Source organism: Macadamia integrifolia, chromosome 13 (assembly GCF_013358625.1).
Source record: "Macadamia integrifolia cultivar HAES 741 chromosome 13, SCU_Mint_v3, whole genome shotgun sequence".
Classification (NCBI taxonomy): Eukaryota; Viridiplantae; Streptophyta; class Magnoliopsida; order Proteales; family Proteaceae; genus Macadamia; species Macadamia integrifolia.
Genome location: NC_056569.1, coordinates 10,405,914 through 10,419,526, shown reverse-complemented (window position 1 = coordinate 10,419,526; position 13,613 = coordinate 10,405,914). Strand labels below are relative to the sequence as shown.

General features: G+C 38.4%; 2 protein-coding genes across 8 annotated transcripts in view; one reads left to right on the top strand and one right to left on the bottom strand.

Annotated features, from left to right (window-relative positions):
- Nucleotides 1-8,663, bottom strand: part of LOC122059703 (18.0 kDa class I heat shock protein-like) — a 95,522-nt gene extending 86,859 nt beyond the window's left edge. Inside the window, exon 1 of the mRNA XM_042622696.1 lies at nt 8,324-8,663. Within this exon, the coding sequence (XP_042478630.1) occupies nt 8,324-8,594 (271 nt within the window). The 5' untranslated portion in view covers nt 8,595-8,663. The remainder of the gene's footprint in view (nt 1-8,323) is intronic.
- A 257-nt stretch (nt 8,664-8,920) lies between these two features.
- LOC122059701 (E3 ubiquitin-protein ligase CCNB1IP1 homolog) lies at nt 8,921-12,923 on the top strand. Of its 7 annotated transcripts, none has more exons than XM_042622690.1 (10): nt 8,946-9,159; nt 9,313-9,451; nt 10,135-10,344; nt 10,461-10,533; nt 10,944-10,989; nt 11,068-11,098; nt 11,328-11,583; nt 11,712-11,875; nt 12,155-12,416; nt 12,600-12,923. In XM_042622690.1, the coding sequence occupies exons 3-10, from the start codon at nt 10,275-10,277 to the stop codon at nt 12,604-12,606; spliced, it is 909 nt and encodes a 302-aa protein (XP_042478624.1). In that variant the 5' UTR covers nt 8,946-9,159; nt 9,313-9,451; nt 10,135-10,274; the 3' UTR covers nt 12,607-12,923. The 7 variants fall into 7 exon arrangements, with proteins under 7 accessions (XP_042478625.1, XP_042478621.1, XP_042478624.1 ...); XM_042622684.1 differs by having other exon boundaries at nt 8,950-9,159; nt 12,125-12,416; XM_042622686.1 differs by having other exon boundaries at nt 8,950-9,159; nt 10,101-10,344; nt 12,125-12,416.
- The last annotated feature ends 690 nt before the right edge of the window (nt 12,924-13,613 follow it).

Genomic DNA, 13,613 nt, shown 5'->3' with positions numbered 1-13,613 from the left:
CTCACCGATACGTACCGATATATATATATCGATACTCACCGATACGTGCTGATATATACCGATACGTGCTGATATATACCGATACGTACTGATCGATACTCACCGATACGTACCAATACATACCGAAACGTACATTTTACCTCAATTTTATATTTTTCATAGAGTCGTATCGAGGCATGTCGTATCGTATCGATGTGTATTAGTGGTGTATTGATGCATATCGGTATGTATTGTAGGATATATATCGATACGAAATGATTTAAAAAATTCAATGTATCGTATCGGTGTGTATCGTATCGATCGACTAAATTTAAGATACGTATCGAAAGGTATCGTATCGGTATCGGAGATACTTAAAAGCATGAGGCTGTGCTTGTTAAGATTTATTGGCAGTGCTTAGCCAAGGTAATTGACGATATTTTGTCAGAATTTGTGATGTATGGTGGTATTTAGCCTATGTCCAAAGAAGTGGTGGTTTACCACAGGCGGTTTGCCAAAGTTTATGATTTATGGTGGTATTTAACCTAAATCCATGGAACTGGCAGTTAGCCAAAGGCGGTATGCCAAAGTAAGATATTAATTCAAGAAAAGGGCAGTTTGCCAAGTGTTGATTAATATCAAAGTTTTCTACCTTGTGAGGTTTTCAAGGTAGGCTGATCTTTAGATCAAGAAAGGACCTATAAGGAAATGTAAATTTCATGTGATCACATGTATGATATCAACTCCTTATATATATGTTTCCAGGCGATTTGGATTGATAATTTTCTATTGTCTGTAACATTAGATAGTTATATGCCGTATATTGAGGTGTATTTTCTACTATTGTTCAACAGTAGAGATTATTGATTGGATCAAAGTTTGTTTGAGTGGTGTTCAATCTTGGGATTATTTGGCCAGGAGTCAATGGAAAGACATCAGTATCAGTGTAGCCCAAGTGGGAGATTGTTAGGATTTTTATGTGGACTTAACTGATACCGATTGATCCATTGGGCCCAAGCAATTATAGACCCACTCTGATTAGGAAACTCCTAGCTCTTTCCATTGTGAGAGTGGAATAGGGTTTTAGGGATTCTATTATAAATAGAATACTGACGGTCCCTGCAGCCATTACTTTACTTAATGCCTTATTGGTTTTGGGAGCACGGCTTTCTCACAAGAGCTAGTGCACAGAAAGAAAGGAAACCCTAGAGTAAGAGGCTGCAGAAGATCTCAGTAGAAGGACTCCACTTGCGTAGTTCGTCATTGTCATCTTCATGGGAGTAATGTTTAACCACATGGGACAGAGGTTCATGATCTATGTTCATGGGACACAGGTACTTCTTTATTCCCATTTATGGTTCATGTCATGGTTGTCCCATTGATTATTATAGATATGGTAAATCTATATGGTTATGTATTTTAAGATGGGATACTTTATTGTTCTTGGTTTAGGGACTACACCTATGATTAATCTTTTATGATTGGTTGATGATTCTTGTATTCTAAACACTATAGGGTTATTCATATGTTTAATATGGTAAAGAATCCCCAACATCTATGTCAACAAATCTGAACAAAATCAACCAATTAGGCCAAAATGTAAAGATAAAAATCAAACATAGAGCCATGAAAATTTGATCAAATTAGCAGTGCTAGCTGTGTTGAGATGTTGGGAGTTATATAGTCCACATCCATTGGTAACAAAGTAGCAATGCCTCCCTCTCCTACTTCCTCACAATGGGAAGCGTAATAGGAAGAAGAGAAGGGCTAAAAAGGCTAACCGTGGGCTCTTTGACAGCATCTTACTCATTTATGTTCAATTTCCTATTATAATTAGGCTAGTTTTAGTTAACTTCCCAGTTTTATGTTTAAAGTTCAGAAGTCAACTTATTTAGGAATTTGATTTCTAATTAAGAATTTTGTAACTGGTTTGTGACTTTACCATTTCAAATTGGTTTCTGCATATAGTTAGATCTATAAATAAGCTTGTACAATGCCCTTTGGAGGCCACAGATTTCAGTACTGAAGCGTGAAATTTTTTAATTGTTTATCTCGTGTGGTTGATTTCCTATAGAAGCAAAATTAGATTCCTTAGTTTCTTGGGTAGATTCTCAGTCAGACCTTTTACATTCATTCAACATCAGCATACAATAAGGTCAAGGTTGAGATTAATTGCTCGAATTCGTTACCAATAGTTCTTGTTTACATTCTCTGTGAAATTAGTTTCTATTGAGTGATTCTACTGTTCCTTTTCAATTTTGAGTTGTTTGAGATCTCATAATCTCTTATTCTATTAATTCAGATCTGCCTTCAACTTAAAATCCTACTATGAGTTATGTTATTGTCTGCAAGTAAATCCCTGAAATTTGACCAGAATACTCTCATGAGAAGTTGCACCAATAAAAAATACTAAGATTTCAAGGCCATATGTATAGAGTCTCCCTAGAGGATGCTTCTGCATCAAGGCTATAGATGACTCAATGTTAAAAAAACATGAGTGCTTGTGAGTTAGTAATTGTTATGGTCTTTAATAGAGTAAAATTCTCCTAGAGGATGCTTCTGCATCAAGGCCAAAGATGATTCAATGTTCAAAAACATGAGTGCTTATGAGTTAGTTACTGTTATGGCCTGAAATAGAAGGGTTTAAACCTTATTAGCCATGGGGTTTTGTATTGTTCCTTTCCATGCACAATTGTGGTCTTTAGAAGCTTCTTTGTTTTTTTTTGTGTGTGTGTGTGTGTGTGTGTTTGTTTTCAGTTGTTTTTGCTAATTTATATTTTCAATGCTTAGTCTTATTAGTTCAGTTTATTTCTATTTTACTGTTAGAAGTTTCCGTAGTCCAAAGAGAGTTTCTACCTGAGTGATAGATAGGGAGAGAGGAGAAACTGTAATCGCCTCATCACTTTAGTTTCAGTAGGTTCCAATACGAGCTGTTACCGGAAGTTGCTTACTTCATATGATAAACTTACTGTAAATGTGGAGATAATTTGGCTTTAAACTGGTACGGATTCATATTGGCTTTGAAACCAAGTCTTCACTACTTGTCCAAAGAATTTGTTGTTTTTCTCTTTGTATTATTTATTTATGTATTTATTTGGTGGGGGAGTGGAGGTGTGGTTGATTGAGAGCTGAATTAACAACTTTGACTCTCTTGATTGAAAATATGAAAATTTTATATCTTTTTTTTTTGGTCTGCAAGTGCTAAGATATGCCTTAGATGTCTATGATTAATGATTCTATTTAGAACTTTCTCAGTGTCGTTAAGACTGACCTTAGATGATGCAGGACCAATAGGGGGAAGGGAAAAAACCCCTGAGAGAACTCTAAGTTGGAGGGGAGGGAGCCCTGAAATGGAAGTTTTAGTAGGACTATAAAGCTAAAATTTATTCTGTAAATTAAATTTTGATACAGTCTTTTGGAGTCTTACCATCAAATGGGATTGGTTATGGCTTTCTAAAGCAATGTAATTGTCAGAGAAGAAATGCTGATCATCGAAAATGGTTGGTGCTCAGTGTTGTTCAAATGGTCATTCTTCCCTGTTTATCATGGCGTAGAGGAAAAAGGAAAATTTTATGTTAACAATAAAGGAAGCTAAAAAAAAATAAAGTGAAATATTTATAAAGCAATGAGCTGACGAATGATATATCGGGGGAGAAAATATGGAATCATTTGAAAATGGCCGTGGTATACACTGGTTAATCTATCAAGTTCTAATTTTCTCTAATCTAATGGCCTTCTCCCCTTTTACTTGTTGAAGTTTGCCACTGTCTATTTCAAACCTATTAGTTAAATCGATTTTTGAGATCAATCTTATCATCAAGAGTTTAAAACCTACGTCCAAGCTTGGTTCATCGAAAGTTCGAAACTAGATAATCCACGTTCTACATTTCAGGTGCGATAAATTATGACCAGCAGGAGGATGCGGCAATTCTGGGCATTCTTGAGAATATGCAAGAAGGAAGTGAGTAGAGCATCGGGCCGAGCCTATGCGAAAACCCTTCGTTGATTAAGTCAGAAAGTGGCAACAAATAGAATCTTAGGTTTTTCTCCCTCCTTCTTTCCTATTTTACCTTGTATTTATAGGTGCTCGAATGTGGGTGCTCGTGGGGCCTCCCTTCCATGTGGGTGGAGTCCTTCGGAGCAAGGGCTCCCAGATCCTTGTGGATATCCTATTTTCCAAGAATATGTTGGGTCCCGATTGACACTGAGAGGGGGGGTGAATCAGTGTGCCAAATATTTTTTTCACTTTCCAACTATACCCCTGATGTGGCAATCACTATTTGCACTTCAATAGCACAGTCTATTGATGCTGCCCAGAGCTGATATGTATACTACTAATCATTCTTACTATTGCATGAAACTTACTCACATAACCTGTATTGCTGCCCAGAGCTGTCTCATAAACCTCACACGGTAATCACTGTCACATACATACACAGTCGTATGCACATCCACACTGCACCACCAAGTGGTCAGGTCTACCAGATGTACACACCCATTCTGCAGCCAAGCACTCCAATCCACAATACAAATACGAGCATACACATCCACAACACAAGAAATACGTGCTTCGGCCAGTTGCCTACATGCACGGAGTAATGCCCACTGTCGGGCTCAGCATTTACTCAATACTAATTATGACTGCACCCACAGCCAAGGGAACACATTCCCAGTTTCCACCAATGACATACAATGGCTAGGTCTTCACCCTAGTTTTCTCAGAATGATCTGAGAGGCTACACCCACGGCAAATAGGTTTAGGTAGTTGTACCTACCAAGGAACACATAGCCCCTGTGTCCAGCACCCACTGAACACCAATAAAATAAAGTTGGGCTTATAACAATGCCCTATAGTGAAGCACTCATACATGCAAATTTCCCCCAAATAGACTACAACTATCACTTAGGCATTTTATCAAACATCTTGCCTACAATGATTTATAATAATGGAAATTTGGTAAAAATGAGGTTACCTTGGCAAGGAGTAACCGTCGGAGATGCAATAATGTCGATCTCCACTTGATGCGGACCACAACCACGTTGTCTCGGTGCCGCCAATGCTTCAACCCCGGTTGGCACTTGAGTTTCTTGAAGCAACTCACAAGAACCAAATTCTAGGTTCTTCTTCTTTCTTTTCTCCTTGTCTTTACTTTCATGGAGCAACAATGGCATTCACATTCACATTCACACACACACAAAGAGAGGGAAAAACTTATTCTCTATTTCCCTCTTCTTCTCTTCTCTTCTATTTTCTTTTTCTTCTCTTGGCAACAACCAATAGAGCTTGCTACCTTAGTTTCCAGCAGCTTCCTAAGCCTCTAATGGGGGCTATGGATGAAGTGCAAGAGGATGGAAGTCTTTCATTCAAACCCTTAGCCTTCCACGAGCTTCAACTCATTTTTCCGACCACCTCAGTAACTCCTCTGCCTGATTTCTTCCCTCTGGTGTGTAGAGCTCGGAGAGATGAAGAATCTCCAACTTGAATCACTCAAATCAGAGTTAAGATGAGGGAGATATGACCATTTGAAGTTGGAGCAATAAGATAGCCAGAAATGGAATCTTCGTAGGGGTGGCGTAGGCTACACCGGCGGTGCGCGCAACAGGGGAGAAATCTGACCGTAGATCTCATATAAAGATCTTATAATTCAAGCCGTCCGATTAAACCAACGGACAATAGATCCAAACCGTTAGATTTGAATCTCGATGACGTCATCATGACGTAGGCGCTGACATCGTCAGAAGTGTTGTCGATCTATGATTGGTTGCTTTTCCGGATTTTAAGGGAATCTTGTCTCCCGCTCACAAAAGTAAAAAGGCTTATTGACCGTTGGATCCGAATCCTCCATATTGGCTTTAATATGATTTCATGAGATCATTAAGATCTTCTTTATATCTTCTATACACGCGCGAAACACACTAACATAATTTGATAAGGTGTAGCGCCAGTGCATCAAGAATTATGCACCTAACCAATCAAATCCTACGCGCAAGCATCTATCTCTTCCATATCACACCAAAATCTCAGCAGCCTTTGGATGGGCATCAAGCCTACGTGGTCGAATCTTGACCATCCATTTCACTTCCCCTTACTCCTCTTTATTACAATTAAGCCTCTGCCTCCATATATTTCAGTGCTTAAAGACCCCTTACAACTCAGACCTTCAAAATCTTTAAATTACACAAAAGACCTTCAAATTTCAAAAATAAATTCCGAAAAACCCACCCCACACCGAGAGCAACTGATGGATTTTCGGTTTGAATTTTCGAACCGACTTTACAGAAACGCTTATAACTTTTTCATACGATATCCGATCGAGATGAAACGAAGTGCGTTGGAATCGTAACTGGATGCTCTACGACTTTTCAGAAGACTCAATCATCTGAATCATCCATGTAAAAAGACCAAAATGCCTCTACACATTTCCAATGACGTATCTTTCTCATACGCAATCGGAATGCGATGAAATCAAAACCGTTGGAAAGATTGTATTTTTGTCGTATTGTTACATGGAGAACACTTCCTTTAAAAAAATTCATCTTCAATGCCGAAACTGCCCTCGACTGCGACAAATGCCGTAACTTCTTCATACGGTATCGGAATGTGACGAAATCAAATGCACTGGACTAGGTAAATTACAATCTATCTTTTTCATGAAGAACTGATCTTCAAAAAATGTCATTTTCACTGCCGAAAATACCTCTGATCATAAATAGACCAATTTTGCCAGTTTTGACTCAGAAACCCGCACCACCTATTAATGATGTATTAAACCACTCCATGCATACCAAACTGCTCTGTTATCTCATCGGTGATACTGGACATTGCCATGTCATCATTTTCATCCATATCACCTAAACTGGCCACGTCATCACCGCCACGTGGCCGAGTTGCCAACAAGGACAACCATAAAACAACATTACCCTCATCATACTAAAAGGGAAAAAAAAAATTTACAAATTGTTTGACACGATATCAATAAGGTGTCAATAAGAAAATCCCTCAAATAATAGAATACAAAGTAAAAATATTTCAAACCTAAAAGATAAAAACAGTTAAAACGAAAAAAGAATTATTTTCTAGTGTAGTAAAACTAGAGAAACCAAGTTTTGTCACATGGAGGATGTGGCAATTTTGATCATATTGATATCAAGGAAATGGTCTAGTTGGCCAAATGTCAAATTTAATCATAAACTCCATGTACTGGCATATGACCTTATTTTTCAGCTATTCATTTCATTTTTAAAAAGACTTCATTTTTTTAAATTAATTTTTAGAACTTATTTTGCCATTTGGTCAATCTGTTTAGTTGAAATTTGACACATGGGCTGGGCCTGCCCGCATTATTCAGCTCTACCTAATCTACCACGTGAGAACGAGAGCAGGGAATATTCACGTACGTGAATGTATGTGAACGATCCTAGTCCGTTGATATGACATATATTTTCTCTCTCCTCATTTAAAAGATGCCATCTCCACCGACCATGATCGTTCATGTACATTCACGTAAATGAATATTCACTTTCCTCCGTGAGAACTATTGGTGTTAGTCTATAATTTTTCTTTTTTTTTTAATAATTCATATAGACTTTATGCACTTTTTTTTTTTTTGGTCGGTTATGCTATGCGCATATGTTAACTGGTTTAAAACAATTACTACAAATATTAAAAATGACATGGATCCAAGGTTTTTCTTCAAATTATTTTTTGATAAACAAATAATTCTGTCCGTTTTTTTCATCAAATCTTTAAATTATTCCAACAAATTATTCCAAATAATTATTCGTCTAAATAATTCTGGAAAATCCGAATTTGCTAACTATAAACATGTATACTTGCATGGTTTCTAAGAACCGGCCAATTTATATAGCAATTACCACAGGAATAAGTGGTCGGGGTGGAGAGTTGTAAATAGTGAAGATGTGAGAGGATAAGATTCCTCTCCATAGAGCCCGATCATAGAGTGATCTCACAGTTGAGGTGACCAAGAGTCGTGTCCATGGAACCTATGGAGAGGATCCAGATAAAGTTATAGTTTATGGACCCAAACGTAGTATTTGAGACGTTGGGTACCTTAGAGGCAATTTCTCGAAACCCTGGGTATCAATCAAAACAAGTTTCACAACAGAACAACTAGGTAGCTCAAACTGGGAAGATACCCAAGAAGTTTGCTCGAGTCAAGCCCTAAAATTTGAACTTTGTGCGACCAAATAAGGCCTTATCAACAAAATAACATCCAAGCCGTAGGATTAGTTGACTACTTGACCACGCCACGGGTTCATAGTTTGGTTATAGCATAATACCATGGTTGAACGAAACAATAACGGAAAGCAAGGGAATCCATACCGGGAATTTCCAGAGTATAAACATAAGCTTTCGGTGTCTTCTTGCAGTGTGATACGATTTCAGATCGATCTGAGGTCTGAGTCGCATGCTGGTTCATATACATGCGATCCATACGATCACCTTCATATTGAGGCCTGAACGGATACTCGAAAGACTTCCATGGTTTTCCTCCCGAAGGAAAGAACGAAGCAGCAGTAGCGCTAAACCCTACCGCGACGACGACGAGAAACACCCACAAGGTCATCGTCTTCTCCACCCTCATCGGCTTCATCTCCAGCGAAGTTCGAAGAGTCTCACGTCTCTGATCAACGAAACCAATCCAGAGAGAGAAAAAAGAAACGGTGGGAATATATAGCTTGTTCAGTGGACTCCAGAACCCACTTCCACTATTCTTGAGTGCTGTCCACGTGGCGGTATAAAGATAATCCACAATTAAGGGTGTTGTGGTCATTTCATAGATGGTGGAGCCACGTGTTCATTCCTTTGATTTGGTAATTGGGACAATGTGACACGTGGGTGAGCATTAACCGTTGAGTACTGTACAGGTGGCATCTCCAAGTTGGTAGAGCCAATAGGTGGGGCCGTGTCCACGAGTCACACGATAGCACGATATATATTAACTTCCGCGCTTTTCTTCATTTTGATTTTCGATCGGTTGAGAACTCGGAGCGTCGAGAGGGAGTGTCAGAGAGAAGGGATTCACTTTTCAGAGCATTCGAAGCTGGGTTTCTAGGGTTCCGCTAATTTTCTAGCCGCTTCGCATGGTTTTGATCTGAGTTTTGAAGCAGAGGATATCGAAATTCAAAGTTATTCTGGTGGATTTTTTATCTCTGAAGGTATGAAGTAGGATTCTCAGAGTTGCAAGCATTCTGCTTCTATTTTCCCAGTCTCAAAATTTCCTGGTGTTTTTATTTATTTTTTTAATCTTTGGAGCTTTTTCGCTCCTTTTCTAGCCACTTCGCATGGTTTTGATCTGAGTTTTGTAACAGAGGATCTCGATATCAAGTTACTCTGGTGGATTTTCGATCTCTGAAGGTATGAAGTAGGATTCTCAGAGAGGCAGAGCTAAGTTTTGTAACAGAGGATCTCGAAATTCAAGTTACTCTGGTGGATTTTCGAACTCTGAAGGTAAGAAGTAGGACTCTCAGAGTTGCGAGCATTCAGTTTCTATTTTCGCAGTCTCAAAATTTTCTGATGGATGTGTTTTTTTATCTTCTGAGCTTTTTCCACAATTTTTTGGTTGATCCTGTCGGGATCTTCTCTTTTCTAGTTTCTTACTTGAACTCCATTGTGAAAAGTGTTGCTAAATAGAGTTCATACAAATCTTCTCCAAATCTTAGCATATTCCAGTAATTATCTTTGTTGCAATCCCACTAGAATCGTTTTCGTTGAAAATTCCTTTTCTGAATCTGATTTCTAAATCGTTTATTGCAACTTGTAATAGATATATTCAGATTCTACTTCACAGTCCCCCTGTAGATTTCTAATTACAATCTCTTTCTCTCTATCTCACCTTCTATTTCATTTTGTTGCTGGCGTTTTCCTAGATAAACTGAGAACTTTAGCTTCAATTGTATATATTGTTTATCTATAAAGTTCTTGAGCTTTTTTCGCTTCAAAATAATATTTGTGTATAATTGCATTCATTCTTTGGATAAGTAATCGCTCCATTGTTTCAGCTATCTAATGTTTTGCCATCAACCTTGATGTACGAGACATATGTGGTCTGATGTGCTGATTTCACGCTGTTGTTTCCCTTTCTGAAATCCAAGGATAGGCAAATTCAAGAGGTTTTCACTTTCCTGGTTTAGGTCCTTTTTCTGTGTCTACCACCGGAATCCAGACAGTGGAACAAGAAGGAAGACCAACACACTGTTTTTTATTGGCGAGTGTGCTGCATTTGGATCCTACATCTCGTATCTTGTTGTGAAGATTGTTTCTAAAGGCTTAAATGAGGTGCAATGCATGCTGGCGCGAACTGGAAGGGCGTGCAATAACAACCACCTGCGGCCACATCTTGTGTATCCACTCTGATATTCCTAAATTAGTCCACCATTTGCAGAGATAAAAATTTCTTTGTTCGTAATGAGTAAATATTTACTCCTTCAAAGGGATTCTTTAATTAAGGAGAACAAAGGTACTGAAGATGCAAGCAAGATCCTCAGCAATGATGCAGCATGCCCTATTTGTGATCAAGTGCTCTCTAAAAGGTACTTGGATCCTAATTTTCGCACTTGAAAGGTTTGGAATAAAGTAATGAATTGGCCAGTTTTTATGCTCTTAAGTATTGAAAACATTAGATATATGTTCATGCATTTATGGGGGATCTACTAGCTATCAATAAACAGTGACCGTAAATCACTACCCGGCCCCTACATAGCACCAGTGGCTCGATTTAAGTTTCTTCCAACGGGCAGTTCATGAAGTTCTTGATTAACATGAAAATTATACAAACAAATATTCAAGTATAGACAATTTATGTTTATGGCTGTTTAATTTCTGTTGGGAGTGCATCTGCTGCTATCTACAGTACATCAATCTTTTTTTTTTTCCTTTTATTTATATGCAAACATGAGGCTTACTGATTATTTACTTATGCTATGGCTTTTTGAATCATCAGCCTTATGAAGCCTGTGGAAATGAATCCAAATGATGAATGGCTAAATGTAAGGCATGCCTCCAATTCCATTGAGCTTCTCCCTTTCTTTCAAATTGTATTCTGACTTGATAAATTTCTGATCTAGATGGCCATGGCTGGACTATCTCCACAGCTCTGTATCCTTGTTTTTCAACAATGTTGGTTCTAATATTTTTCTTCTCCTGTCCTAAAATCCCATCCAGGGAGCAGCTATAATTATTTATGTAAAAGAGTTTATAATTTGGGGTAGTGATCATAAGTTCCTCCCTTCTTTAGTGTGAGTGGCAACACTAAATGGGTTTGGGTTGAGAGATGATTCTGCAGATTGACATACTGGTCCATGTGTCTTCCTGAACCAAAACAAAGTAATGAAGAGTTCATACCGAAGTGTAATGTTCTTCATTGGGCAGAAGGAACTGGAGATGCAATACAAGATGAACAAAATAGTAGCACAGTGTCGGCAGAAATGTGAGGCCATGCAAGAAAAGTTCACCGAAAAACTGGAGCAGGTGCATACAGCATACCAGAAAATGGCCAAAAGGTGCCAAATGATGGAGCAAGAGATTGAGAGTTTATCCAAAGATAAACAAGAACTCCAAGAAAAGTTTTCTGAGAAATCCAGGTTAATCCATCTGCTTCCTATTTCCTACTCTTCCCCTCTCCCCGCCCCCCAACCTCTTTTCACCCATGGGTGCTGGGTGTTAACTTTGATTGACAATTCTAATGTTGTTAAAATTATTCCAACTCCAGACAGAAGAGAAAACTTGATGAGATGTATGACCAATTGAGAAGTGAGTTTGAGTCATTAAAACGATCAGCAATCCAACCTGCAAGCAATTTCTATCCTAGAGCTGAACCTGACCTATTTGCAAGTCCAGCCAATATCATGGATAACAGAGATCCCCTCAGACAAGGTAATCCCATTCTCTTCTAATATTTGAAAATGATTTCAATCACTCAGTGTCATGGAAAGAAAGAAACATTTTCTCATACTTCCGCTATATCACCAATTTTTCGTATCTTTCGGCCCCTATGGGAAAATTTTCATATCTTTGGCTCCTAGATTCCCTTGTTGACAGAGTATGGTAAACCCTTGTGATACTGAGTGAAGTAACTCTTTCTTTATATTCTCCAAAAAATACCAGTTGATTTATTTGTTGCAGATCGACGGGTTTCCACTCCTGAAACTCCAGGACCAAGAGAGGATATATGGCCTCAGGCAAGGCAGAAGAACTCCAACTCTGGCAATTATGATGTTTGTGGCAGCTCACCAGCAAAACAACAATCGGTTTACCGTGAAGTTGGAAATAAAAGGCCTGGTGGTCGCCCTCTTTTTGGGGTGGGGACAGGTGCGGGGGCTGGAGGTAGTAACCCTTCCATGACATTACGAAATCTCATTCTCTCACCAATGAAGCGACCTCAGCTCTCCCGTAGCAGTCGTCCTCAAATGTTCACGTAAGAGATGCTGACTCCTTTGCTAAGCATGTTTTGTATTCTGTCTGTAGTCTATATTATGCAGATCTTGTGGTAATGATTATACAAACTCGAGTATCAGCACCATCTGTGCATCAAATTCAACTTTTCTGTCAGACAACACATGAATATACCATCTAATCGAGGCTTCTTTCATGGTGTCAGGTTCTAGGCTGGAACTTGGAGAGTCATTGATCGCTGGATTTATCTTCAATTCTTTGTTACCAGCCTTCTCTTTCCACCATGAACAAGAATTCAAATAACAAACAGTCACGAATTCTACCTCAGCAATTTTGCTTCTCGTCAAGACTGCTCAGGAAGGAAGAGCTTCAGAAGGCTACATTGTAAAGAGTTTAGGTACTGTGCAAGTAAATTTACTGTTTTGAAAGTAACCATTTTCTACCCCCAAAAAAAAAAAAAGTAACCATTTGTAGAAGAACATTATGGCATTAGGAGGAACAACATCAACATCAGATAATTTGAAACAAATGGTTCTATCTTAGAGAGTAAAAAAAAAAAATAGTTATATAAGCAGGATCTCTTTTTGCAACAGGTGTTTAGACAGGAGAGAGGGAATAACTCATTATGGGAAAGCAATGAGATGGATTGGCCAACCTCACGGTGTGGTCATATATTTTTCTCCCGGCATATATGTATTTGGGCACCACTTTAGAGCCGTTCCCGTGTTAGTTGTGTGCAAGTGAAAGTGAATTAAAATTTTCAGTGATAAAGTGAAGTAAGATGTAAAGAAACTAAAGAGATGGCTGAAGTAAAATTGAAGTGAAAATATAAGGGGATCACAATGTATTGAAAATAGAAGTAAAATACATACTTCGGTGACATTTTGGATGAAAGGAGAGGCCTTGTCTCTCACGGTCTTACCTTCCTCAACACTTCAAGTTTACCCAGTCTCACTTTATTTTCTGAAATGCAGCCTTCTCTTTCAAATCAAAACCATATTAAATCTCCACCAATATGGTAATTTGGTATGATTTCCATACCGAATTGACAGCATTATGAGAACAGCCCTTACTAGTGGAATTCTGAGTGTTGTGGTCCAATTGATTGTAAAGCCTTGATCTATTGGTTGGTCAATGAAGTCCAATCGACGAAGGAAATCCTCAGCATTCTCAAGGATATAAAGCTTTCGCAGTATATTTTTGTTTTTAGTTCCTCTCT

Excerpts from the sequence above, each read along its gene's own strand:
- LOC122059701 (XM_042622684.1), top strand. The coding sequence starts at position 10,275 with ATGAGGTGCAATGCATGCTGGCGCGAACTGGAAGGGCGTGCAATAACA. Across the intron at positions 10,534-10,943 it reads GATCAAGTGCTCTCTAAAAG|CCTTATGAAGCCTGTGGAAA; the intron begins GTACTTGGATCC and ends TTGAATCATCAG. Across the intron at positions 11,876-12,124 it reads CAGAGATCCCCTCAGACAAG|ATCGACGGGTTTCCACTCCT; the intron begins GTAATCCCATTC and ends TATTTGTTGCAG.